Source organism: Dipteris shenzhenensis, chromosome 8 (assembly GCF_047967505.1).
Source record: "Dipteris shenzhenensis isolate YYH24624 ecotype China chromosome 8, Dip_SZ_1.0, whole genome shotgun sequence".
NCBI classification, from domain to species: Eukaryota; Viridiplantae; Streptophyta; class Polypodiopsida; order Gleicheniales; family Dipteridaceae; genus Dipteris; species Dipteris shenzhenensis.
Window position 1 is genome coordinate 18551055 of NC_141603.1, and position 26962 is coordinate 18578016.

The following is a 26962-nucleotide window of genomic DNA, read 5'->3' on the forward strand; positions in this document are numbered from 1 at the left end:
TTAATATAATGAAGAAATTAAGGCCGGTATTCCTTCAAAGGATTCACTGTAGTCTCATTACAGACCAGTTTCCAATTGCACAGCTTTTTCTGAAATATCTTATCATTACAAACATATATACTACTTAGAGAATGCGAGTGACAGGCTTCTCCCAGGACTTGATGCCTGGGAATAACACGATTTACAAGACTATAGCTGAAAAATTGGGGGAAACTTACAAGCTCTTTGGGAGATCTTTTCATAGTATCAACAAGATACCTAAACTTTGGCTCCAAAACAGTGATGACGCTAAAGCCTAGAAGAGATGGCAATCTTTTAACCATATCCGCAACTTCTTCCCTGGTACATGCATGCTTATGTCAAACTGCAATAGCAGAAACTGAAGGACAAGCAAAAATAATATTGTGCATGGAGGACTCAATCTTGTTACATTGAATACTTTTCCAATAGCATACTTTTCTTTGGTCAGACAGCAGAATTCAACTCAAAAGGACGTGTCAGGAGTTCTAAAAATTGAAGCAGCTTTCTAGGAGATTACAGCTTAAAAATCTGCCAGTATTTATTTAACTTCAAAACATACAGAAAAAAGGACTGGCAGTGGGTGACACCCCGATGGCCAATACTGAAGCATTAATTACCAAGATGTATATTAATCTCAACTTTGAGGCAGCCTTGAGAGTGGGTAAAGCCGATGCAAAAACAAGGCCAATGGTGGTCAGATTCTGAACTGCAGCGGACAGGTCTACTTTCATAGGTATGAGGGCAACACTAGAGGGACTGGGACATACCTAGATTATGACCTCACGCTCTTGCAGCAAGAGCATAGAAGGAAGGGGAGAGTCCTGTGAGAGGGCTACCCGTAGTGACAAGATACACATGGCAGTAGGAAGGAGACCCCTCCACCGGTTCAAGGCACAGCTCCCATGGGGCCAGCACATGAGACTCCCTCAGTTTTCTCTCAATCTCTGAGACTGAAGCCTCGCCCAAGGCAACTTCTCCCATGTGAGTTTTGGCGATTGGGTCCGTGGAGGTATCTTGATGTTCCAGATGACTATCCTATTGTATTTGGATGTCAGTCATGATTCTGCACCCCCATAAATTGGTTCTACTGGAGCAGTTGGAAACCCTTCCCGTCCTTCGCAGCCACAAGACAGATGCTCCAACAGCTTAGTCACTCGCATTTGTTTCAACCACAGATGTTTTTACTAGGATCCGCTATCAATAACATAGGAGCTGATGTAACACCATGTTATTGATCCGCTATCAATAACATAGGAGCTGATGTAACACCATGTTATTAAACAGGCATCAAGCTCCTCTATCCACACTATGGGTCGGTACTTATTGTAGTTACCCTTCTCAAAAGTTCGCAAATCCAAATCCTCAAAAGAATTTGAATGGATCTCAAAATTGGCCACTCACATACCTTTCTGACTTTCTCACAGTCAATACGGAGACCAGTTTTAGAAGTGACATGTCCAAGGTATGTGAATTCCTATTTCAAGATCTTACATTTACTATCTTTGCTCTTTCCAGAGTATAGACAAATACTATCTACAGATGGCATCCAGAATTCCATGCTCAAAGAGAGTCTTTAGATGTCATCCAAAAAGACCACAACACTTTCCCAGATATGGACAAAATAATTTGTTCATTGGCTGACTGGAAAAATGTCGGTGCACCAGTGAGTCCAAATGGCAACATAATGCCCAAATCGCGTGGGAAATGCGGTCTTGAAGACATCTTTCTCAACTATCATTATCTGGGGACAACCCATTCTCAAATCAATCTTAGTAAAATACTTAGCTCCACATAGCCAATTGATAAGATTGTCCATTTGAGATAGCAAATATATGTTATTATTCGTCAAGTGATTCAGACCCTTATAGTCTATGCATAGATGAATACCAGAGTCTTTCTTCTTAACTAATAGCACTGGTGCATTCCAAGGTGACTTGCTGGGCTGGGCTTGACCAAGTCGAAAATATTCATGAAGTTGCCACGCAATTTCATCTTCCTCTTTCGAGCTTATCCTGTGCAACGGCTTGAACATAGGCTGCGCATCATGCACGATTTTGATTCTATGGTCAACGTTCCTCATAGGAGGTAGACCCATGGGGAGTTTCTTTGAAAACGCATTTTGAATACTCAGACATAATGTCACAGAGTAGTTGAGCCCTGGGTGAATCCACACTCCAAGAGCTCTGACTAATTATGTCGGCTATCTTAGTAGCTGCAGCATAAGATTCAACAGGCTGATTTACATCATAGATATATGGAGCAGTGGGTAGTTCGTGCGCACACTGCTCACCCATCATTGACTCATCATTGTGGGCAGCCAAATCCATGGCTGAAGCATTTCCATATGCAAAATAGTTGGTTGTGTCCTTAGCCTGTTTGCTTTTTCTCGAGAAAGCAAACACATTATCATTATTATTGCAAGAGAAAAATGCTTCAAAGGTGTGCTTTTCAGAAAAAGAACACAAATTATTATCAAAATACTTCTCAAGTTTTTCAACGCACCAAAAAGCATTCACTCTCCAGATTGCAACGAATGATAAGTTCCAAAGCGAAACAGAATTATCCATTATTATAAACACATGAATTCAAATCAATTTGAGATGCCATCTTAACCATTGGTCCTCCAAGATCTCTGTGAAGAGCAAACAGCTTTTCATTCTATTGAAACTGAATCACATGGTTCCAATAATCAATATTACTAAAGAACCACTCCATCCCAAGCAAAATGTCTACCCTATCCAATATGATCACAAGAAAGGACAATAGTGTTACTGATGTCTGGAAGCAGTGGTCATTGTGCAGGCATTTTCCCTCAAGATTGGAGAGCCCTTGGAGCCTTGAGCACCCGAGCTAGGCTATTGTTTGAGACGCTGTTTCTGTGTAAGACTTACTGCTCAGCCTTGAATCTTATTTTCATGTCTTGTACACATAGCTCCGACTATAACCTAATTTCTCAGATTGGTCTCAAGTTTGGAAGGTGTTGATAAGCTTTACTTCAACACCTTGGTCTTGTATCGCATTGTAATAAAGATCCTGGATAAAAGGAGCCCGAGGGAGGCGGAGGGGGGCGGGGGGTTTTGGCTGCCTTGGCCCCTTAATCATGTGTTCATCTTTTCTCAAGCAATATTCTACATTTCAGCTTCTGTCTTTCAAAATCTATGAAGTCAAAGCAATATTCCACAATGTTATGAAAATATTTATTTCCACTTTTTCCTTTTAAGAGAGCACTGGGAGGTTTCATTGTGACTCACAAGGAGATAGGTGGAGCACACGAGTCAGGATACTAGTCCAGAGTAGTTCAGAGTTTCCTTTTAATCCAAGTGAGACTACTCAGCTCGGAGGGCATGCCATCGCATACAAAGGGTTCAGCCCAACAGTGTTATTCCATGTCATACTCCTACAGTTCCTTTTGTTAAGCATCATGCTGCTATGCCATTCCATGCATGAAATGATGCTGATGGAAATGCCCTTGTAGATGAGGAGGAGCAATATTGGAATGATCAGCCAGTACTTCGCTCAATATCTTTTGATGCATTGATGGGTGCGATGAGTGCAAGACACTCAGATTGAAAGGCGACATTAAGGGTGCAGTTCATATGCTTGTGGACAGAGGGAGCGTACAGAATTTCATCAACACCAAGAACTTGCAAAAGATGGGGCTTGTCGCCATAGAGATAGAACATGGGCCAAGAGTTGAGGTTGCTAATGGACAGCATATGATCAGCTTTGTTGCCAAGATGCGAGGATCTGACTCTCTCATGAATATGATTTTGCACAAGACCTCTTTGCATTAGACATGGGTCCAATCAACATTGTCTTAGGATGTGATTGGATGAAATCCCTGGGGGATTTTAGTATTAATGCCATGACTCAACAGTGGTCTTGCACGGTTTGACATCCATTATTTCAGCAAGGCAGTTGGCCAGATAGCTCAAGAAAGAAAGTGCCATTTATGCATTGTCTGTGTTTGTGACTCAAACGGGAAGCATTCCCTATGTGAAGGATGTGGTAATGCAGAAACTCCTCTCAGATTTTGCTGATATGCTATGTCAGTTACCTCCAAAGATAGATTTCGATCATATCCTAGTTTTGGAGACTGGTCGTAAACCCATAAACAAGGCTCCATACCATCTTGTTGGGTTTATCTGGGTCACCTCCGCACTTGTGAGCCCCCAAATGAGGAGAGCATGGGGAAGATGCACCAACAGGAACTAAGAGATGCCACAGGGACAGATCTGAAGGTATTTGAAGGGCTTCCACATAGGCAGTACGCAAGTTGCCATGTAGGTAGCAAGGGCTGCATGAAGAAATGTCAAATAACTGCAACTGAAGCAGTAGCATCCTGGAGCAATGCAAGGACAACAAAGCGGCGCTGCAGCTTCTAAAAAAACAAAAACGCAAGATGCCCAAGCCAAGCAGAACTATGCGAATAAGCATAGGAGATACTTCATTTCAAGGAGGGGGGATTGTGTGCATTCACGCCTCCACGAAAATCATTATGCTTCACTGCAGGTTAATACCAAAACAAAGCTTGCTCATGGGTATAATGGCCCTTACAAGATCATCTGCAAGATTGGGGAGTAGCGTACCAATGGGAGCTACCATGCACCCACAAGATCTACAATATGTTCCATGTGTCTTTGCTGAAATCAAATGTGGGCCAGCATGTGCACTTTCTTCTAGAGTTGCCACCTATGGACGAGGAAGGTCATATCCTCTATCAAAAAAGCGCATTGTGGGATTTAGAGATAGATTACTTCACAACAAGGTATACATTGAGTGCCTCATTAGATGCAAAGGACTACCAGAGGATAAATAATCATGGCAGCTAGAGAGCATTGTCCAGGAGTACCCCAATCTTTTACTAGGCTGGTCAACATCACTTTGCAAACTCAGCACCCTTGTGTAAGAGTCGAAACATGTGCGTACCTCCCTCTCTCTCTCTCTCTCTCTCTCTCTCTCTCAGATACTCACACACACACATACCCCACTGGATCTACCCGCCCACCTCCCATTGGATCTGGTGCGATGATGAGTGTAAGACCTTGCGATGTCAACTCTGACTCAAAACCAAGCAACATTTTCTGGCTAAGACACAAACCAAATATGAGTGTCATCGTCTGGTCCATAGGAAGAAAAGAGACTTATCCGTCAAAATGAAGAATAATTACTAAGCATTATGTTTAGTAATAGAAGTTTCTCGAGTAGAGGTCCACATCCCTTCTCATAGACCCAACCATCTCGCACAATTACACGGGCACACCTTTTGACGTCCCCCACCAACCTACATCAAACCTCCCACAACTACCTCATCCCACTTCATGTTCACTCTTCACCATCGGTGGCATTTAACAGGCAAACCTCAAGCTACACACTAGCCGAGCCAAAGATCAGGAGGAGCTATGTACTGAGCACATTACACATGGAATTAAGAACCTAGTCTCAATCCTAGCAAAGCTATTCAATGCAGCAATTTACATTGGTTTTCATCGCACCTAGACCCTTAACACCAATTATCCCAATCCACAAGGTAGGGGATCCTATGAGGTTGAAAAACTACAGGACTGTTATGATCAAGCATGTTATGTCCAAGATTTATGCATCAGCACTTACCATTCAAGTCAGCTGTTTTGCGGAGTGTGAGGGATTCAAAGTGATGGGGCACGTAGGTTCTGGGAAAATCATGCTAGAATGGATCACATTTTCACGCTAAGAGCTGTGAGGAGGCCCATGCACAGAAGCAACAGTTTTTGTGGATTTGTGCAAAGCCTTTGATATAGTACCACGAGCCCAACTATTCCAATGACTACTGGATCTAGAATGCAGTCAAGACATCATTTGGGTAGTCGGACACTATATAAGCACTATCAAGCAAAGTTGGGACTTCAACTAGGAGGCTAGAAGAGATCATGAGTGCGACTAGGGTCAAACAAGGTTTTCCTTTGTCGCCAACTTTGTTTGGCCTTGTGTCCCCGCATCACATCATTGGGAGGAGTAGATTCACTCTTAGCTAGTTCCTTGTTCCCAATGCTTCTATATGCGGATGATGTGGTTCTAATCCCCTCATTAGCTGAGGATCTCCAATGGCATTTGGATATTTCGGTGAGACACATGATTTGAAGGTCAACTTGGATTAAACCAGGTTACGATCTTCAGCACATCTCGGGAAGCCACACATTGAGAGCAGTTTACCTTTCAAGAAGGACCAGTAGAGATTGTTGCACCCTATGCATATCTAGCAATTCTCTTCTCGGGCCCGATTTCACGATGCAATCAGCCATGCAAGCTGGTTTGAGCAGAGGGTATATGTCGCATTAGCCAGGTGCTTTCACTCACATTTCCAAGACCCCAGTACCAAGTCTCTTTTATTTGATTCGCTTGTTCACCAGCTGGGATGTATGGTAGTCCCTTTCAAGAAACAGAGCTGTTGGAGACAGATTGGTCCCACATAAAAAGACCTTTAGATAATGCTTCTCAATTGGATGATCTGTAGCAAGCCATCAGTCCCACAGCAGATTGTAGTATCAAGAGTTTGGGGCTACCCCTCTATAGTTCGATACAATCTTCCAAGTGGTTACATATCTCCATAGGGTTAGAGACTTTGGTACCACGACATCCAGATGGCACCAGTTGCGTTGCTAGCCACAAGTTCAGATATGACATTGGAGACAACGCTCAAACAGGTAGATGGTTTGCAGGCTTGGGAGGACTATAGATGGACATACTACCAACATTTCACTATAGCCTTGAGGCTCCATCCATTCCGCTCATCTGCCAGGAGGTGAACCTATTGTAGCTCCACAAATACGGGACTGACCGGTTACAGATCTCAGTGGAGATGTTTATCATACTGCCAGGCTACACCCAAATTCATCTCCCACATGCATTGATGATCTCGATTTGACAGTTTCGGGCAACTTCACATAGGCTACGAGTTAAGACAAGGTTGGCAAAGGGCATCCCACCGTCCACGTGAGAGACGAATCTACGTGATGCTGGAGACCCAAGCCAGAGGATCATTGTGCATTCAAATGCCCTTTGTATTATGAGATCCATGGATATCATCATTGTCTTTTCAATAGCATCCGTGGATCCACCACCTTGTGAATCAAAAAAATGATATTGATGGTCCAAGAAGTAGGAAATCCATTGCTAAAAGCTGCATTAAAGAGCTTGGCCAATATTGAAGCAAGTATCCCCCAACCATGGGTCAAGATTTCCATTTGAAGGCCTTCATGTCCCAAGTCTATCTCTGCTACACACTTTCAAGATCCTGTTGACTTCTTATAATGTTTTCTTTCTACCACACAATACGTGTGTGAAAAGAATCGCTCTGCTAAAGGTATGCAACAAAAGCACACAACAGTCAGCCTTTTCAATGGAAAGCATTAGAATCATACACATGATGTTAATAGGAAACATCCATTTACTGCTCTAGCTGGTTCAGTGGTGAATCATACAATAAGAAATTCTTGCAGATGGATGTATTACGTTTCAAGAAACAGGAAAAGCAAAAGGATCTTTCATGCAGGAGACAATCACCAAATATAGACTATGCAAGAAACTTTCTACACAAGTCTTTAAAAGAATACCTTGTAAATCCTAACTCCACAAGGTATGTGACAGTGGGATCCAGATTCTTCTCCACATTCAAAGTGAGCAGTTGTGGATGCCGAGTGACTAGTCTGTCAAACAAGGTCCCAAAAATATCCCTATCAACACAGAACCTCCAGCAAAGAACAGCTAGAACTGGGATAGGTTTGTAAAAATCTTACTTGCCAATATCATCAGGCTTGATTCCCAATCTCTCAAGAAATTCTGTATTTGGTTGAAGCTTTGAATCAATGCTGTGCGCCAAAATCATGGGTTTGCGCTTTATGACCTGCAGGAAGGCAAGCTCAGAATATTTTGGGCTCTTTATATATCGAACTGCAAGTGAGACCTCAGGGCAAACAAAAACTAACTGAGGGAACGCACCAAGATTTGACACAAATTAAACTGGTAGTAAACAATGACACAAGTGGTGCAAAATTCCAGGAAACGTAGTCTGGACTTATTACATAATAATGACAGTTTGCTCCACACAAAGACAAAAATAGAATTGTTTTAAAGAAAACGAAGTAGAGGTTGAGTAAGGAAGATAGACAAATCCTGATAGATGCAAGGTGCTTCCTCCTGCCTTGTTTGCTGCCATTTTTCAGCTCCTACCCAGAATAGATGCAAGGTGCTTCCTCCTTTGTTTGCTGCCATTTTTCTTTGTATCTTTCCTTCTTATTCTTTTTGGATGATAGAGGGATGATAGGCAAGGCCTTTTAGTTCATTCAAAGTCCAGTTCGGCTCAGCCTAAAATTTGTATGTCAAAATCTAGTAGGATGTTGATAAATCCTGAAAATCTATGTAGAGACATTGCCAGATCCATGGACAGACAGTAGTGACCGAGGCCTACTTATTCTTGTAAACCTAGGAAAGATTAAACCTTTTAAGAGGTAAGAAATGTAAATGATTATGGATCACATACCTTAGATCCATATCAGAGTGAACTACATAACACCCTAACTTCATTAAGCCTCCTTGATAACATGGCTGCTCCTTAGACAATCACCGCTTTGTACAACTTATGCTAGAGTATTCGATGCTTGATTCTAATTTCTTAGTCTGCCAGAGGCGTGCACATGGGAGCATGGTTTCCTTTACATAGATATTATTTACAATCCAATTTCAACCATTCATCACACAAGGATAGCGTTTAGAAATAAATAGATAATAGAACCATCAACCAGGACCACCTTTCCCACTCCTAATACATTTCTACTTATAGTTCAATGATAACTTGAAATTTATACCATCTAAATAACTTGTCAAAATGGACAGTGATACAGCCTATGATTAGGCTGAGTAAAAGTTGGCCTTATCTTTGAGATCTCATAAAACTGGATCCTTGGAAATCAAATTTTAGAGTGGACTGTAGTTCTAATGCTTATGAATATCACTAGCAATCCAATTTTCACCCAAACTTCAACCATGAGGCTATCACTACGTGCTGATGTAGTAGGCCTAGTGAGTGTGTAGCGCCCACATGTTGCACCTAATTGAATGCGTGTGTTTATTTAATTATCACTTGGATTAGCACATTCTCACAAAATAATAACAAACTTAACTTCAAACAAAAGGGAAACGCAATGGATGAGGTGCTAAGGTGGCTAGCCCCCATTTACTTTGTTCCAATCTTAAAAAAGAGGCAATCTTAAAAAAGAGGCTGAGTGTATACAAAAGCTAAGGATGGACTCAACATTGGTGAGTCTTGGCCAACTTAGAAGGGTAATTACAAGACTTGAGATTAGATGAGACTTGACTTATAAATTCTTTAAAACTTCGGATAAGTAGGATGAGGGTTGATCTATGCTGTTGTACATCAGCGGGACCCAGAACCTTCAAAAACAACTGCATAAGCACTCTTCCACAATTGTTCTAGCATCAATACAGCTCCATAGTGTTGACCAGCCGATGACTGGACCTGGTTCAAGAAGATGACCAAAGTTGGTCCAAGGTGATGACCAAACTTGGAAGGTCTTGAGCTTGCGGTTGTGACCCCACCTCCCAGACATTATCCATGACACGCAGATAGGTTTTGTGCAGGAGTGGAGCATCCTAGACAACATTTTCACTTTTTGGGAGGCACTGAATTGGGCCAGGGAGGATTTGCAGCCCCTTGCCGTTCCCCTCTTAGATTTCGAGAAGGCCTACAACAGAGTGGAGTGGTCTTTCCTAGAAGGCACGATGCAGCACCTAGGTTTCTCGAACAGGTGGATTCGAGGGGTATCGGCTCTTTATGCAGGGAGCTCCAGCCAAGTGATCATCGGAGGTTACACGGGGGAGACCTTTTCTCCAGTCTGTTCGACAGGGCTGTCCTCTCGCCCCCTTTCTCTTTCTCTTTGTATCTAAGGCCCTGGGAGATTTCCTGTGCTCCCAAACAGCAGTCCTTAGAGCAATGCAGCTTCCCATCGGACAAGAGGAGCAGCTTCTAGATTCAAAGTTCGTAGACGACACAGCCCTTTTTGTCGAGGATACCACAACGAGCCTAGAGGCGGTCAAGGGCGCTCTAGCTATTCACTGCGAAGCGTCCGGGGCTCGAATCAATTGGAGCAAATCCATTGGCTTCTTCACGGGATTAGAGGCGGTCCAGGAGGTTCGAGATCGGGGTTCGAACTTTGGCTATCAATGGATTACGTAGGGGCAAACTGTGAGGTACCTTGGCTGCCAAATTGGGTTAGATATTACAGCAGAGCAGCAAGTTGCCCTGGAGCTAGAGTGCGTGTGGAAAAACTCCTATATTGACACTCAGCTAAACTCTATCTCGCAAGTAGAACATTGGTCGTTAATCAGGTCCTCCTCGCCACGGCCTGATACATTGCCTCTCATTGGTGCTTCCACCGGGACAGCATGAGGCAGCTGTGCCACTTGGTGCGGAACTTTCTTTGGGCAGGTTTGGATGGCACAAGGACGACTGGAGCCAAAGTCGCCTGGCAAATAGTGATTCTACCGTAGGCACGAGGAGGTTTGCGTATCATTGATCCGGAGATGCAGAGCAGAGCCCTCTTGGGCAAGTTGGTCATCTGTGGTCTCACCCCGTGCGCAAAGCCCTGGAAACTCCTCTTACAGCGTGGGCTCCTGGGGAACAGCCCCCGTACAGGGGGGCAATGGCAGCAATCACACACTTGGATCTTTTCGGGGGGCCCCCTCACAGGGAAGGGCTCCCTCTTGATGAGGAGCCTCTTTAGAATTTGGCAACACCTTTCCAGTGGACTCATTCTGGCCAGCCCGTCCTGCAAGGAGGAGTTTGACTGTCAACCACTTATGTGGCACCCAGAGGTTCGAGACTCGGAGGGGTGTATGCTAGGACAGCGGACACACATTGCTTGGGCACAGTGGGATACCGGCCTGGCGAGGTTGTCTAGGATCTGAAGGAGGCTTCCGCGAGAGGTAGCAGCAAAGGCACACGCGCTTTCTCACCTAAGAGGGGCAAGCACCCAGATGATAGAGATTGAGGCAGCGATCCCAGACTCTTGGTGGGAGGGGCTTAGGTCACCATGGAACCAGCACTACTGGGCCGGTCAATTCTCCTGGCCAGGGGTGCCCCTCCAGATACGCTTCTTCCAAGAGGCTACTCTCTTGCCATCGCCACTTCTACAGGGTGTGACCAGGTGGCCTCCTACAGGCTGAGTCAGAGAGTGAGGGGGGCAAGGTGGGAGATTCGGAGCTGGAGTGGCAGTAGATTAGGGTAGTAGGCTGTCTAGGCAAGGCCTGGCACATAGACCCAGACATAGTTCTCGCGGGATCAAAGGAAGCAGTTTGGCGCCTTTGGCTTTCGGAGGGCCTGCCTCTAAGTGACTTGCAGTGGGACCCAGGGGAGTGGTTTTAGCTTGTACTAGTTGAAGAGTCAGATAGAGTGGAGGAGGTGCCCTTCTTTTCTTACACGACTCGCTAAATCTGTCGGTTATAGTTAGAGGGCCGCAGCTTGGACCCCATTGAGGGAGTGCCATTGGGTCGAGCAGGATGTCCCCGAGAGGTCATCTCACATTTTTTGTCTTGCCTCTGGACCAGCCTGAGGCCATGGAAGATCTATTTCTTCAGGTTGATGGCTAATGGAGTCCTTGGCTAGAGCACATGCGAGCTGATGGCAGATGCCTTTGTTGTGCAGAGGGAGTACTAGAGACGATCCCCCACTGCCTGTGGGTAGTAGGGCTGCGCAAACAATCTAGCTAGCAACATTTTGGAATGTGGCCAACACACAACAGATGCAAAGAGACTTCACTTGGGGATGGTAGCGTGGCTTACACAGGTGAGCATGCCTTTTCCATTGACCCAATGTCACCAGCTTACAAGATCCATGGCCAGTAGGTCTCCAGGATAAAGGCCTTTGACACAGCAGCACCCACCTTGTTCATGACCAACGTCCTCACTAGAGAATAGTGTCTGGGAGACGGTGGCCAGCATAACCGCCTCGAACATTTGGGTTGCTCGTTGCAGTCAGGTGATGGGGGGGCAGTTGACGACTCTAGCGGATACCCTAGAGGCCATCTGGCAAGATATCGTTTTCATGATGCGCGCTTCCTAGGAGGGTGGCACATCAAGTTCGAGAGGGACTGCCCGGCAGGACCGTTTCTACAAGGTTTGACCTGCAGGGATTTTCTACACTCTTTCCGCGGGAGATATCCATTGGATGTGTAGACCACCTCCGTGGCTATTAGGCCCCGTTCCAGAGACAACGTAGGAAGTGAGACGGTGCCCTGGGAACAAGCTAGATGTGTTTTCTAACAGCCCTGCCTTTGTAATTACCAGGTTTTTCAGCTACTTTAGAGGGCTGAAAGCACCGGGGTTTATTTTCAAGCATTTATAGAAATTTCTTTTCTCTGGGAAAAAAAGTTGCCATCTAGCAGGATATCATCTTCACCTTGCGCACCACTTGGGAGCGTGGTACTCCAGTATCGAGAGCGACCACCAAAAGGCAAGAGCGTGCAAAGCCTTGCCTGCATGAATCTTCTACACCCTTTCAGCACGAGGGGTATTCGCTGGATGTATAGACCACCACCCTGGTTGCTAGCTCCTGTTTCGGAGATTCCCTAGGCAGTGAGCTGGGAGCACTCCAGAAATAGGCTGGCCTTCCTCTAGTTGGCAACCAGTTTCTTTTTAGTTTGTACTTACCATTCTCAGCTCAGCAGTTTTGTATGGTGTTTTTAAGCATTAATAGAGTTTTCTTTTCTCTAGAAAAAAAAAGATGACACAACTGAATACTAACTAGGGGATAAAACTAGTTTTGTACTTTCAAGGCCATTCTAAAGCTAAAGGATATGCAGGACAAAGGCCCAGACTTTTATATTGCGCTTCCTCAAAAAATGTGGCCATGCATTGTAAAGATATGGAATGCATCCTCAAGCACTAAGAGCACACTCAAAACCAGTCAACCGTGAAACCACTTTCTTATAACTCTTAACTACTTTTCCAAACAGCTTGAATTGGGAGCAAATTTCCCCTTTGTTAGTTCACCAACTCATATTCTTTGTGGCTCATCTTCTTCTCTAATTATACTGTACAGTAGATCCTCTTTTACAGAAAAGAAATGCAGATGATAGCTTTTCTAAAAATAAAGACCTTGAGTAGAGACGACCCTTTAACTCCAATACTTTCAAAAAAATGTATTGTGGGCTGCACTTTCTTATGACTCTTAACTACTTTTCCAAACAGCTTGAATTGCAAGCAAACATCCCATTTGTTAGTTCACTAACTCGTATTCTTTGTGGCTCATCTTCTTCTCTAATTATACCGTACAGTAAATCCTCTTTTACAGAAAAGAAATGCAGATGATAGCATTTTAAAAAATGAAGACCTTGAGTAAAGACGACCCTTTAACTCCAATACGTTCGAGAAAATGTATTGTGGGCTGCATTTTGTCTTCAACACTCAACCCCAGAAGTTGTGGAGCATTGTATATAACCTGGACACCACACCAAAAAACTTAATGAAGAAGGTGATGTTGAAAATTACAAAGATATGTTTTGCCTATGCTACCATCTAAAATGAAAGCCATCTTAAACCTAAAAACATATTGATGCTAATCTACACCTGGCAAATTGCTTGCAAACTTTTGAAAGAGCTTGTATACATATTTGGACAAAAAAATGCATACAATGGATGTCAGAATCACCTTGCCAAGGTCCTTTTTATCCAATCCTAAATCCACAAGAAAATTTGTCTTCGACTCAAAATTGAGACGATTCTTAAGCAATTGTGGGTGCCTGCGAAAAAGCTTCCCCATCAGAATTGAATCTACACCAAGATTTTCCAAGTGTAACACTGCTGGTTGAAAGTCCTGTGCGAAAAACAAAAACAGTAGTAGGTTACAACTATGGGGAAACAAAAAATAGGTGACAGCATCTATTTCAAGAAAACATGTGGACAAAAGAGATGATTTCAGGTTGGCAATGCCCACGTCAACTTTTTCCTTCAATTCTCAGATACCAGGATCAGTTTTGTTAACGGCAATACAAGACTTCATTATTGCATTCTTGCTAAAACGTGGCAATCTTATATTGCAAAGTCATTTTGGGTACTTCTATCAGAAAGAAAAACAAAATGCAAAGGTGTGTTTTGATCATAGTCAATAGAGTTTTCCTTCCATGTAGCTCTAACTTCAGGGAAAAACACATGCTTTTATTTATGCATACCAGTCAAGTTGGGATTTCAAAGAAGAATTCCTAAAAGAGTAAGAAAAGTTTTTGTTTCTGTTCTGTTATTGTGTGTACTGTGTGAATCTGTGTTGGATGAGAGGCTGAAGGAGGAATGGGGGGTTGGGGTTGGGGTGTCCTCTACCATCATCAACAAGAATTTCTTGTGGCCAATTTTATTAAGGAATGCTGTGACAGATTCTAAAGTAAACGCGTGACTAGGGAGTAAAACCACAGCCAATGACCAAAACATGGCACTTTAAATTATTTTAATGTAGTAAAATGATCTTATACCGAGATTGAAGCCAATCATCACTGAAACTTCAAGAACATCGTGTGCCTCTAAGCAGCTAAAGAATTCATGGAGAGGATTCTGATAGGAAATGAAAATAGCTCAATGCCATAATAGAGCAGAATCATAACCACTGAAACTGCTGTATGATTGAAACTGAAGATTGCTTATTACAATCCTCAGCAACATCCTTGTCAAAGCTTTTGAAAAAGATACCTATCTTCATATGCCACAACCTTGGGTACTTGCTTACCATAAAGTGACTTTTGAAGCTTACAAACTTTTTGCTCTTGCCCCTTCTAGTGGTGGATCCATATTAACCTCCTCATCTAGATCGCCATTCAAAAAGGCCAATTTGACATCCATCTGCCATCAAGGCCATGAGAAATGTGATGCCATAGAAAGACTGTTCTCACCGAGTTTGCAACTGTACAAAAGCCTCTATGAAGTCTACCCCTCTTCCTTGGGTACCCTTTGCCGACTAGTCTTGCCTTGTACTTGCCGATAGATCCATCTACTTTGACTCTCTTGTTGTCCACCCACTTTCATCCTATCACATTTTTCCCAGGTGGAAGGTCCACAAGATTTTAATTGCCATTCTTGACAATAGCATCCATTTTTTTTCACGTGGAATTCTTCCAATGCACATGCTTCTCTGCCTGAGTAAAACTCTGAGATCATAAGGGCTGCATTTGCACCCTCCCTTGGATGCTGTAATTTGGTTGGTCACCTCCTTCTACCGTCAGGATTGTCCTGCAATTTTTGCATTCTCCATTGTCCTCACATGCAATTTCGGTAATTTCTCAGGAGTTTTCTCAGCTTCTTTGGGCTGCTGCAATTGTTGGTGCTAGTATTTTTCCACCTGTGGGGGTAAGATTTGAAACTGCAAGTCCTCATCCTCAAGATAATGCTCGCTTTTGGGTGACAAAAGGTTGGGAAGCATCTTCTTCCACTTTCTCCTCTTTATCTATCCCAAAGTCTGACTGCATTTTTGAGACAGTATAGTGACTTTCCCTCTCTCCAAAGATGACATCCCTGGAAATAATTATGTTGCAGGATTCAAGATGGTACACATAACAGAAGTGAAGCTATCACTTAATAACACAAAAGACGGACTAATCATTAAAATAAACATCTGGTCTGCTCCAGTAGGGCACTCAGACAGTGGAGAAGGTGCCCTTTTTCTCCTATATGACACATATTGACCGATGTCTGCAGACGGAGGCAGCAGCCTGGACCCCCTCGAGGGAACACACTGGGTGGAGCAAAAGGTCCCCCGAGAGGTCTTTGGACCAGCCTGAGACCAAGGAAGATCTCTCATTTCCTCTGGATGCTAGCTCATGGAGGCCTGCCCATCGGCCCACGATTAGAGAAGATGCGGGTGGATGGCAGCTGCCACTGCTACATGGACTGAGTGATAGAGACGAGACCCCGCTGTCTCTAGGGATGCCTAGCATTTGGTCAACAGCTTTGAGGATAGTGGCTAGCACCCAGCGGATGTAGAGACTTCGCTTGGGAGATGGTCGCATGGTTCACAAAGGGTGGGCATGCTTTCTCACTTTCCGGATTCAGGGCCAGCTTGTGGCTAGGATCCAGGCACATGAGGCAGCCACGCTCGCCTTGTACCTTCAACAGAGGATATAGCCCAGCTTCTTGGTTGCTTGCTCCTATTCCAGAGATTCCCTAGGCAGTGTGCTAGGTTCTCTGGAAACAGGCTGGTTTCTCTGATGAGAAAACCAAGCTTCCTTCAGCCTTTTCCATAGTCAGCACCTATTGGTATTGCTGATTTGTATGTACTATGGTTGGTTTTTCAAGTGTTAATAGAAGTTCCTTTTCATTGGGGAAAATTTTTTAAAAAAGATCTAGTGATAGCCAAATACATGTCATGACAAGAGAAATGATTATTTAGTTAATTAATAGTCATTAGCACCTTATTATTGTTAGGCGCCAATTTGATGGTGCGGTTATATGTTTGTATTTATGATCGATCAATTGGTGTAAATAGTACCGCCAAAACTATGTAACACTGGCCAATGATTAGTAATTAAGATGTGCACACACGTGTCTAGGTCGTAGGGGCAATAGGAAAGGGAAAGGGTGCATTAGAGTGCATTGAATGGTAGGTGCATGGGTCATAGGATAAGGGTAGGTGTAAATGGGAAGATGGAACTTGAGTGATCTCAAGGGACATTAATGAAATGGCTATCACCCTTTCATTGTGAATCTCACGTAGCATTCTCTCTACCACATTGCATTCATCCACCATCTCTCTCCCACCTTGCATGTAGGTCGAAATAGAAACAAGTACTCTCACGAGGGCCCTCTTCCCCATTGGAGGGCCAATTGGCATTCAAATTCTGCATGCATTGCACACATTTGCATTCTCGAAAAGTTTGGTTTTTCACATTTGGTATCAGAGCTCCAATCCACTCAAAACAAGTAGCCCAAACGGAGCGTATCAATTTACAGCAGAAATACAAGAAGAAAAGCTTAAAAGAGAAGGAAGAGGAGGTCATTTTAAGTGTCTTCTCAACACAAACAAAGCGGGAGTCGGATAAGTACCACCAACTCTACAACACTTGACTTTTTCTGTAAAATAAACCCCTTTTTTTGAAATTACAGCAAGTCATTTTCTCTCTTGTATTACTAAAAGGAAAGAATGGAAGGGGAAGGGAGATATAACAATGAACTTATTCCTTTTCCTCCATTACCCTAAGCAAAGAGAAAAAGGACACCTTCACCCCCTCTTGAAGAGGATGGATTAGGTGAGAGTTACACACATCTTGAGTATGATAACCCACAAATAGATTACAGCAGTCTCTCCTTCAAGGACCTCTTGATAGGGAGTTCTCCTTTCGTAATGAAAAAAGAAATGAGACCAGCCAAGAGCAAGGTGCAAGAGCAAGGTGACGAGTTTACACCTTCAACTCAAAACCCAGCACACATGGATTATAATCCAAGTGCAAGAGGAACAGAGAAGACTCCTGTTGATAAGATGATTTTTCACCTTAGCAATATGATTGAGCAGTCCATTATGACAAGATTAGGGACTAAGAGGACTTTAAACTTTGGGGATGAAGAGTTGAGTACCACTTCTAAGAGGTCCAAATTCCAACCGCAAGAGAGAATTGAGTTCCCTACATATGATGGGGCAAGGGAGGTTGACAAAATCCTCAATTGGATTCGCCATTTTGAGCTATACTTTGCCCATTAAGATAAGACCGAGCAAGAGAAGCTTGCTCTTGCCACATCGCATTTGCAGAAGGATGCTCTAATGTGGTGGTCTTTGTTACAAACAGGAAAAGAGCCTATTCATGAATGGGCTAAGTTTGTGGAGCAACTGAAAGCCACTTTCATGCCACCGAGGCATGAAGAGAACCTAACCTTTCGTTGGGAGAGGTTTAGGCAGTTCGATAATGAGAGTAATGCAGATTTTACAGCCAGATTTTGAAAACTCTCTCTAGAGTTACCCGAAAAGAGTGAGGAAGATAGGAGAAATAAGTATTTAGCAGCCTTAAGCCCAAAAGTAAGGTACGAGGTTGAAATGTCTAACCCGACTACGCTTAAGGACCTCACTAAGTTGGCTGAAATAACCGAGAGAAAATTGAAACCTCGTAAACCCTTCAATAAGGAGGATGGGTCATCATCTAAGACCAACAATATATCCACTTTTAGGATACCAAACTGGTTTAAAAATAATAAAGGAAAGGGTAAAGCTCTTGTAAGGAATGTGAACAGCCAATCACGTCCTGGATGGGTGCCATTTCCTTCTATGACGGACGAAGAGAAGAGGAAGTTGATTAAGGAAGGAAAATGTTTCGGGTGTAAGAAACATAAGCCATGGCACGTATGGTATAAGTGTCCCGTTCTCTTGGCTAAGATTGCCAAGACGAATTCAGTAAAAGGGAAAGACAAGGCATCCAAGCACGAGGGTGAGGCTTCTACCTTGTCACCCTTGAAATCTACCGTGACTATTGAGCCAATAGTGAATGCTGTCCATTCAGCCAATACCTTTGGGCCAAGAAAGCCCCATTGGAAATCATCTATGGGCAATGTTTACCCACTCCAATAACACACTTGGGGGAGCGAATTTTTGCTGCTGACCAATTTGCTGAGGATATGTCACAGGTTATTGAGTAGGTAAAAGAACATATTAAGAAGGCCCAGGCTCAACAATCCAAGGCAGCCGATAAAAAAAGAAAAGAAGTTTATTACAAGGAGGATGATTGGGTTTTACTAAAGATTGAAAAAAGAAGAACCAAGTCAGTGAGAGGAAGTACAAAACATGTCAAGTTAGCACCGAAGTTTTATGGTCCATTTCAGATTTCAGCAGCTTTATATCCAGAAGAAGGATCCAGAGCGTATGAGCTGAAATTACCAGCCCATTGGCGTATGAAGAATATCGTTCATGTGAGCAATTTGAAGAGATACCATGGCGATATTTCTGCGTTTTTGGATACTCATCATCAAGAAGAACCTGAACTTGAAGATGGGACTGAAGTTCTTACTCCGGAACAGATCGTGTACGATAAAGAGAAGAGTACTCGTGGAAAGAAGAGATATATGTATTTACTGAAGTTTAAAAACCAGCCAGCTAGTGATGCACAATGGATGGAAGAAGAGTTCTTTACAGATTTTCCACAGATACTCGCAGATTATAAAGAGGCGATGCAATTGTAGAAGTAACAAGAGAAAGTGCACGTAAGAGGAAGAGACAAGTAATAATCCAGAAGAGGACTTCTGCTCATTCAAGCAGGAGGGAGTGTCATGACAAGAGAAATGATTATTTAGTCAATTAATAGTCATTAGCACCTTATTATTGTTAGGCACCAATTTGATGGTGCGGTTATATGTTTGTATTTATGATCGATAAAGCGGTGTAAATAGTACCGCCAAAACTATGTAACATTGGCCAATGATTAGTAATAAAGATGTGCACACACGTGTCTAGGTCCTAGGGGCAATAGGAAAGGGAAACCCTTATAGTGCATTGAATGGTAGGTGCATGGGTCATAGCATAAGGGTAGGTGTAAATGGGAAGATGGAACTTGAGTGATCTCAAGGGACATTAATGAAAGGGTATCACCCTTTCATTGTGAATCTCACGTAGCATTCTCTCTACCACATTGCATTCATCCACCATCTCTCTCCCACCTTGCATGTAGAACAAGTACTCTCACGAGAGGGCTCTTCCCTATTGGAGGGCCAATTGACATTCAAATTCTGCATGCATTGCACACATTTGCATTCTCGAAAAGTCTGGTTTTTCACAATACAAGTGCGAGGAGTTCCTCAAGGACATCTATACATATTTTCTATCACCATTGTACTTGGACCATTTGGAGACCAAGTTCTTCGAGCTATCTCAAAGGCCACAAATTGGACATCCAATAATATGTTCATAGTTTCCACCCAAAAAATAACAACACTACCTACGAGCTCTAGGACCCAAGGCTGCCCTTAGCAAGAAGTATAGAGATTGCACATTTCAAAGACACTTGCTCCACGAATGGGAAGAAGCCTAGAAATGGGAACAGTAGCAGTCCAACAAGGAGAATTGCATTGTAAAGGATATAAAGAGTAACGATGGATTTTTAGATGTAGGTATGCGTCGGAAGTACATCAGAGAAGTTTGTTGTTACTATTGTCATGCGGAGGGCCACAAGAAGCATGATTGTCTTCACTACAAAAAGCTGCGAAAGGACATGGCCACAACAGTTGGCCTAATGACACCCTCAGCCCAACCAAGACAACTTCCATCATCATAGAGGAGCTTGAGGATTGTAGTTTATCGTTGTGTCTTCTAGCATGGTGCCAAAAGTCATGATGTGAGCTAGAGGTACATGATTAGATTTTCTAGCAAAACTGGTAATTAAAAGGTCCTGATCTTGGCAGGATTCCAAGAGTTCAGAGGACATCATGCAACAAAGAGAGCTAGGTTTACAGTCCACACACATAGTAGCTTGATGGAGCATTCCTCGGGCAATTGTTGAGAGCAACATCCTAAAAAGATCCTGGTAGGTAGACTGCAGGACACCCAAAGTCATCCCCATTCGGACAACATGCATTATTCTGGAAGCATGGTAATGGGACCAATTTCAAGAAGGGACTCGATCTCAATATTCCAAAGATTGAGTCCAACTTACCATGGCTTCAAGATATTTAACCAAACCATTGACTTAAGCCATTCAGCTGAATATGTAGAGCTGTGCAAGTTTATATGCCTTTGTCAATTCTGCCACAAAAGAACATCAACCGACAACACATAGCTTAAGTTTGAGGAGTTAGTGAGTCTGTTGTTGCACAAGGAATGAACAAGAATGCCTCTTCCTCAATACGTGACAATGATTAGGCATTTGCTGCCCATGACAAGGGCAAAGGTAGAAATTCATCCTTTTCAGTTAAAGGCTGCTTCAAGACAGCAGTCAAATATAGCTGATGCAAGGTCACTATATAAGTAAATGCAGGACAAGATTGGCCAAAGAAAAGAAGAAAATCAGGCTTGGCTATGATTTCTCTACTGCTGATGCAAAATAAAGCTGATGACTCAGCAAATTTTGCACAAGATGAGTGAGCTTTTTTGGTTTGCAATTATGATGCATCAAATGAGCACATGTCTCTAAGTGAATGAAAGACAGGTCCATGATACTTTGACAGTTCAGCTTCAAGACACATCACCTACAAGAGGGATCTATTCAAGTCTTTGAGGGCAGCTCCAACTGGTAAAAAGGACACCTGCGCTAAAAATTCTGCCTAACCAGTTAAGGTGTGGGTGAAATAACTCTTACTGCTGCTGATGCTACAAATCTGTGCATTTCAAATATGTTATTTGTGCTAAGTATAAAGAAAAATCTGTTATCAGTTTCTTCTTTTGAGGGATAAAAAAGAGGGTGCATGAATGGTTCTACATGAGGCAGAGTTATGGCTTGCCAGGTTTGGGTATGTGAATTATGACAGAGTACTGCCGCTGCAGAAATATGGTATGTTACAGAATATGCCTCATCTAGAGCTGCCACCAAAGCATACGTGTGAAGGGTGCATCTTCAATAAAATGCACAGCCAAGTCAGTAAGAGCTATCAAGAAATTGCAGCTCATTCACAGTGATGTGTGTGGTCCCATGCAGACACCATCTTTTGGAAAGAGTCTATATTTTGTAACCTTTATTGATGATTTCTCCAAATTTGCTTGGGTTTACCCATTGAAAGCAAAGCTAAGTGTTCAAGCATTTTGTTGCAATGGCTGAAAATGAAGTAGGTTGTAAGGTGCAGACCCTCCCTGCAGATAGAGGAGGGGAGCATTTGTCAGATGCATTCAAAGGGGAATATTTGTCAGATGCATTGAAAGCATACTTGGCAGAAAAGCGAATAAAGCATCAGAGTACTATGCTCATACACACCACAGATGCATGGAATTGCAGAAAGGAAGAACAAGAGCTTGATGGAGATGGCAAGATGCATGGTAATATAAAGCACATTGTTCAGAAAGGCGTGATCGACCTACAAAGGCTTTGAAGATCATCAATACATTTGAAGCCTGGTATGATAGAAAGCCTAAGGTTGACCATCTCAGAACTTTTGGTAGCCTTGCTTATGTTCATGTGCCTTCAAAAATGAGAGGCAAATCAGATAACAAGGCCATCAAATACATATTTGTGGGTTACAAGTAGTGGCAGTAAGGGATACCATCTCTGGCATCCATGCCAGAGAACTTTGACAGCAGAGACGTTGTTTTGGCAGAGAGTTCGCCTCAGCCACTTGTGAATTCAGTAGACAGATAACAAGTAACTTACAGAATATGTTTGAAGGTCTACTTTTATTAAGCACAGAGGTCCATGAAGACCACCCACTTGTAATGCCTAATGGACAGGTGAAAAATCAGCCTCAAAATCAGCCCATAGTAGAGGCAGCAGTACACGAAGAGAGAGTAGCCATGGAATAATTCCCTAGCAGAAGAGTAAGCTCCCAGCTCCTGCTACGTTACCCCAAACTCTCACTACATTATTCACTGTGGTAGACGGAATTCACCACCCAGCCTAGGCAGTCATCGTCAGATCCTCTCTAACTAGAGGCCCCTAGATGTATTACCTTGCCACACCCAAGCCCAGTGGCCACCTAATATGCACTTGCCCATTTAGGATAGTAAGTGCACCTAGGACTTAGGACTAGTACTAACTGTCCTAACTAGGCAATACTACACCTTAGGGTCATTTTAACTTACTAACAATGGCCACTGTCTAATTCTGGGTAACTGTCCTAACTAGGCAATACTAGGCCTTAGGGTCATTTTAACTAACCAACAATGGCCACTGTCTAATTCCGGATAATTCTACATCTTTATAATAGATGCAACAGCTCCTCTACCCAGGAGGACATGGACTGGTGCAAGAAATGCTAAAGAGCATGCAGGTGTGACCTGTATGAGCACTCTCTATGATGCAGATGAACCAGCTTTAGCTCGAGAATATGAACATTGGCAGGAAGCCATGCAACAAGAAATGACTGCAATTCATAAAAATGGCACATGGGATCTAGTGGATCTACCATGGCAAGAAACCCATAGGCACTAAGTGTGTATGCAAAGTCAAAAGAAAGTCTGACGATACTGTGACAAGGACCACAGCAGACATTTGAGAGATATGGGTCTTCCTTTTTTGCACTATTACTTGGGCATAGAGTTTGTGAAGTCAGATGAAGGCATAGTGTTGCTTCAGTCCCAGTACATACAGAGGCTCCTGCATAAGTTTGGTTTTCAGGATTGCAAACCTATTTCTACTCTAGTGGAGCCTGGGTTGAAGATGACACTTCAGCTGCTCAAAGGTAGAGCACTCTTTTCCTGCAAAGTTCTGCTCTAGGGTTCACTGCAGACAAAGCTCCCCCAGCGCACTTCGTTATGCTATCCTACAGAATGTAGGTCTGCACCAGGGTCTGCAAGAACTGCTTCAGTGTGTTGATCTCTATGGCTCCCACTGCTCTTCACCCTCCAAGAAGATCAGCAGGCTGAGCACCAACAGATACCTGGAACCCCCAAGTACAGCTCCTTATATAGGGGCTGAATGCCTCCCAAAAATGGCTGCTGACCCTGCTCTGGCCAACTAGTCTGTCAGCCACCTGCACCTGCAGACTACCTGAAACCAGCTGCCTTTGAGGCCTGCACATTGTCCTGCTGCTGATGCCATCTCTGCCATACCAGGGCCTGCATCAGCCACCGTACATCCCCTTTTCCAGGGTCTCTGCCAGCTATTGATGCTGGCCAGGGTGACCTTTCAGGCTGCCCTAAAACTAATCTAACAAGGAGGTATGTATACTGTCCACGTGGCAGTTAATCTACTGCCCACATTGCAGTCATAAACCAATCCCTTTGTCCCATCCTAGACTGTAAGTCATCTTCCCCCACGTCCTGCTCATATGGGGGCTCACAAGTGGGTAGGTGACAACACTAGAATGGCTTGGATCTCCACATGACAAGTACAAATGGAACAGCAGTTGACTGCCCTCCTCGTATGAAGCAGCTTGTCTTAGCAAAGCTTGATTGAGCTACTTTAAAAACCTGATATCAAAATATTTTGAAGCTGCTTCTTGAAGCTCCCATACCAATACAATATAATATCCATGGCAATTTTCTCTCACAGATGTCACATACACAAATATGCAGCAGAAACATGTTGGAACTGAAATAAATAAAGAGGGACGGAGGGAGGGAGAGAGAGACAGAGAGACAGAGAGAGAGAGATATTATACTGGTCCAATTTGGTGAGTGCCAAGAGAAGTTAGAATGCAATTAAGACCCCAAGAGGATTTGCAAGAGTTCATGTGGTGCTCCATTGAAGGACTTAGAAAGGGAGAAAACCCCTACCTGTACGTCTCATCCTAACTGGCCAACGAATTGGACTGCTGAAGTTTATGCCTGAGATTCTCCCTTTATGGACTGAATGGCCTATTGAGGATCTAGTTGTTAGACTTGGAATTTGCCTGGAAGGCTGGTGCCCTACCACATGCCCTACTGGTGTACAAAATCTGGTGCAACTTTCATAAGTAGCTGACCACTATTTAATGGTTGCGCGGCGCGTCTATCCAAGACTGCAATGTGCATGTCCTCAGTGACTTATCTAACGGGCTCTTTCCTCCTACCAGGGCCCAGAAAATGGGTGGTATGTGGTACTAAAGAACGATCAAAAGAATCTGTGAGCTGAGTACATGTGAACAGTTATGTAGCTGCCTGATCATAGTACAAGAACAGTTGTGAATGGGACCAGCTAGATGACACATTTCATCCAGAGAAATTTAGAGAGCCAAGGTCCATACATAATGGTTGACTTGTCCAAAATATACTTTTCCCTTGGCAGAAGCGGAACCTAAAGGATGGAAAATTTTCTTGGCACAATTTCACGGAAATGTATAAATAATAAAGTGTATGCTTTCATGTGTAGAAGATACGCTTCACAAACCATCATATATATTTGCATCAGATTTGGCAAACAATGATCCCAATTTTTTCCTGGGCCAAAAGTACGCTAACTGCTTGAAAGGCAATATATTATATTGGGTAAGATGACTACCTGACCAAGATCATAACGAAAGAGCCGAGGAAAGGATGTGATGATTTTATCAATATCATCAGCGCTTGCATGGATTGTTTTCAGATAGTCTCCAACTGGCCATAAATCTTTCTCTACGTTACTTGTAACAAGCACTGGTCTACGAACAAGTAGAGGACCAACGTGTTTTCGCTTCACTCCAATGCTTTCTAAGTAGGCAACGAGAGGGTTTAGGACTTTTTCGGCTTCCTCAGCAATGAGGACAGGGTGTCTTACTATGAGCCCTTTCATATCTGTGGGAGACACCCCAAGATCGTCTAGGAATTCCAAGGTAGGTCGAAGCTCCTTTTCAATATCACGGCCCAGAACTTGAGGATTCTTTTGCACAAATCTTCCCATCTCCTTGTGCGTGAACCCAAGGCCTTTGAGAAATTCTTCCACTTGAGCGAGCTGGTCGCATTCATAATTCAGCAGCTGCGGCCAGCTTGCTAGAACAGTGGGAAGGTGAGTGGCCCTGACGCCAATGCACCTCAGGAATTCGACTTTGGCCATCACAGCATCGATTCTTTGTCCAACAAAGGGGAGTACCTTCGGAATATCAACCGCTTTCATATTCAGGACGTGAAAGTAATACACAAGCCTCGGGATTCCCCGCTGTTCGGCAAAGCAAGAAACAAGAGGAGCCTCTGAGACTGCGTTCGATTGTCGGACTTTGATAGATTGTCTTCCAACAACGCGCATGCTCGAAGACTTGTCTGAAGGAAGCGAACCCAACCGGTTTTCTGATCTCTTTTTCCCGGCCTCGCCTCCTTTTCTAGTGTTCACGACAGTATCAACCCCCGCGGGGAAGGCATTCGTTCCAGCAAATTTCTCTGCCAGGCAAATAGTTGTGTCAAAAGCCTCTTGCTCTTGCCACCCGCATCCACCATCTAGAGAATCATGGTTCGTGTGGTATTCCTTCGCAGCTGCTATCAATTCGTCAACAAGCTCCGTCGCATGCCTCAGAAACTCAAATGCATATCCCGGAGGCAAGCCCTTATGCTCCAAAAGGTCCAGCAGCTCATTCATCGCTGCGCTTCTCTCCCGACGTGAGAAATCGGACGATCCTTCCTCCACTGCCAGTGCTTCCCGCTCCAACAGAGTAGGTGCGAGGCTGGTGAACCTGGACTTGCCTTTAGTTTCGTAAGGCGGGGATAAGATAAGCGCTTGCAACTCGTCGTAGCCATCATGCTTGTGCGAGGCGTCGAAGGCAGAGCTATCCTCGCCAACCATGGAAACGATGAAGGGGAAGGGGCCAGATTTGGGAGCAGGTAACCGAAGTCGACGAAACCAAAACTGGCGTGGATGGATGCGATGCGAAAGCAAAGAGGTGCAAGCGATTTCATGGCGAAGGGAAGGTTTGAGAAGGGCAAAGGGATTGCTCAGAGGGAGGTAGGCAATAAGAAACATGTAGCTACAGCGTCTTGCACGCACCTTCTTCTCTGCGACGGAAGCTTGCTCGATCGACTCGCGCTGTTCGTCCAAATTTCTTCTCAAGCATGATGCAATTCCATGGTTTGCCTCTTCTTCTTCTTCTTCTTCTTCTTCTTCTTCTACATCCTTTTCTCGGCTCTTTCAGCAGCTCCTGCTGCTGCTGCTGTTGCCTCTGCTCTTCTTCGCCTTCTTCCTCTTCGCTTTAAGCCCCTGAATCTTTCTCCTGCACCTGCTTCCCCTCAATCTTCCTCTCCTGGTCTCCTTCTTCTTCTTCCTCTTCGCTTTGAGCCCCTCTCTTTCTTTCTTTCCTGTTGCCGCGATGCTCTTCTCGCCCTTTCGCGTTCTGTTGTGCTTCTCTTTCTACCTTTTCCCCTGAATCACCTTCTTCCTCGTCGCTCCATGCCTCTATTCTCTCTCAA

General features: G+C 43.8%; 1 protein-coding gene across 1 annotated transcript; it reads right to left on the reverse strand.

Annotated features, from left to right (window-relative positions):
• LOC147899219 (uncharacterized) lies at positions 1 to 26962 on the reverse strand. The gene is made up of 6 exons (XM_087378255.1): positions 25092 to 26962; positions 13724 to 13888; positions 13406 to 13513; positions 7797 to 7903; positions 7614 to 7706; positions 1 to 339 (listed from the first exon to the last, which is right to left on the reverse strand). Exons 1-6 carry the CDS (start codon positions 26517 to 26519, stop codon positions 18 to 20), a joined length of 2223 nt encoding a protein of 740 aa, XP_087234381.1. The 5' UTR covers positions 26520 to 26962; the 3' UTR covers positions 1 to 17.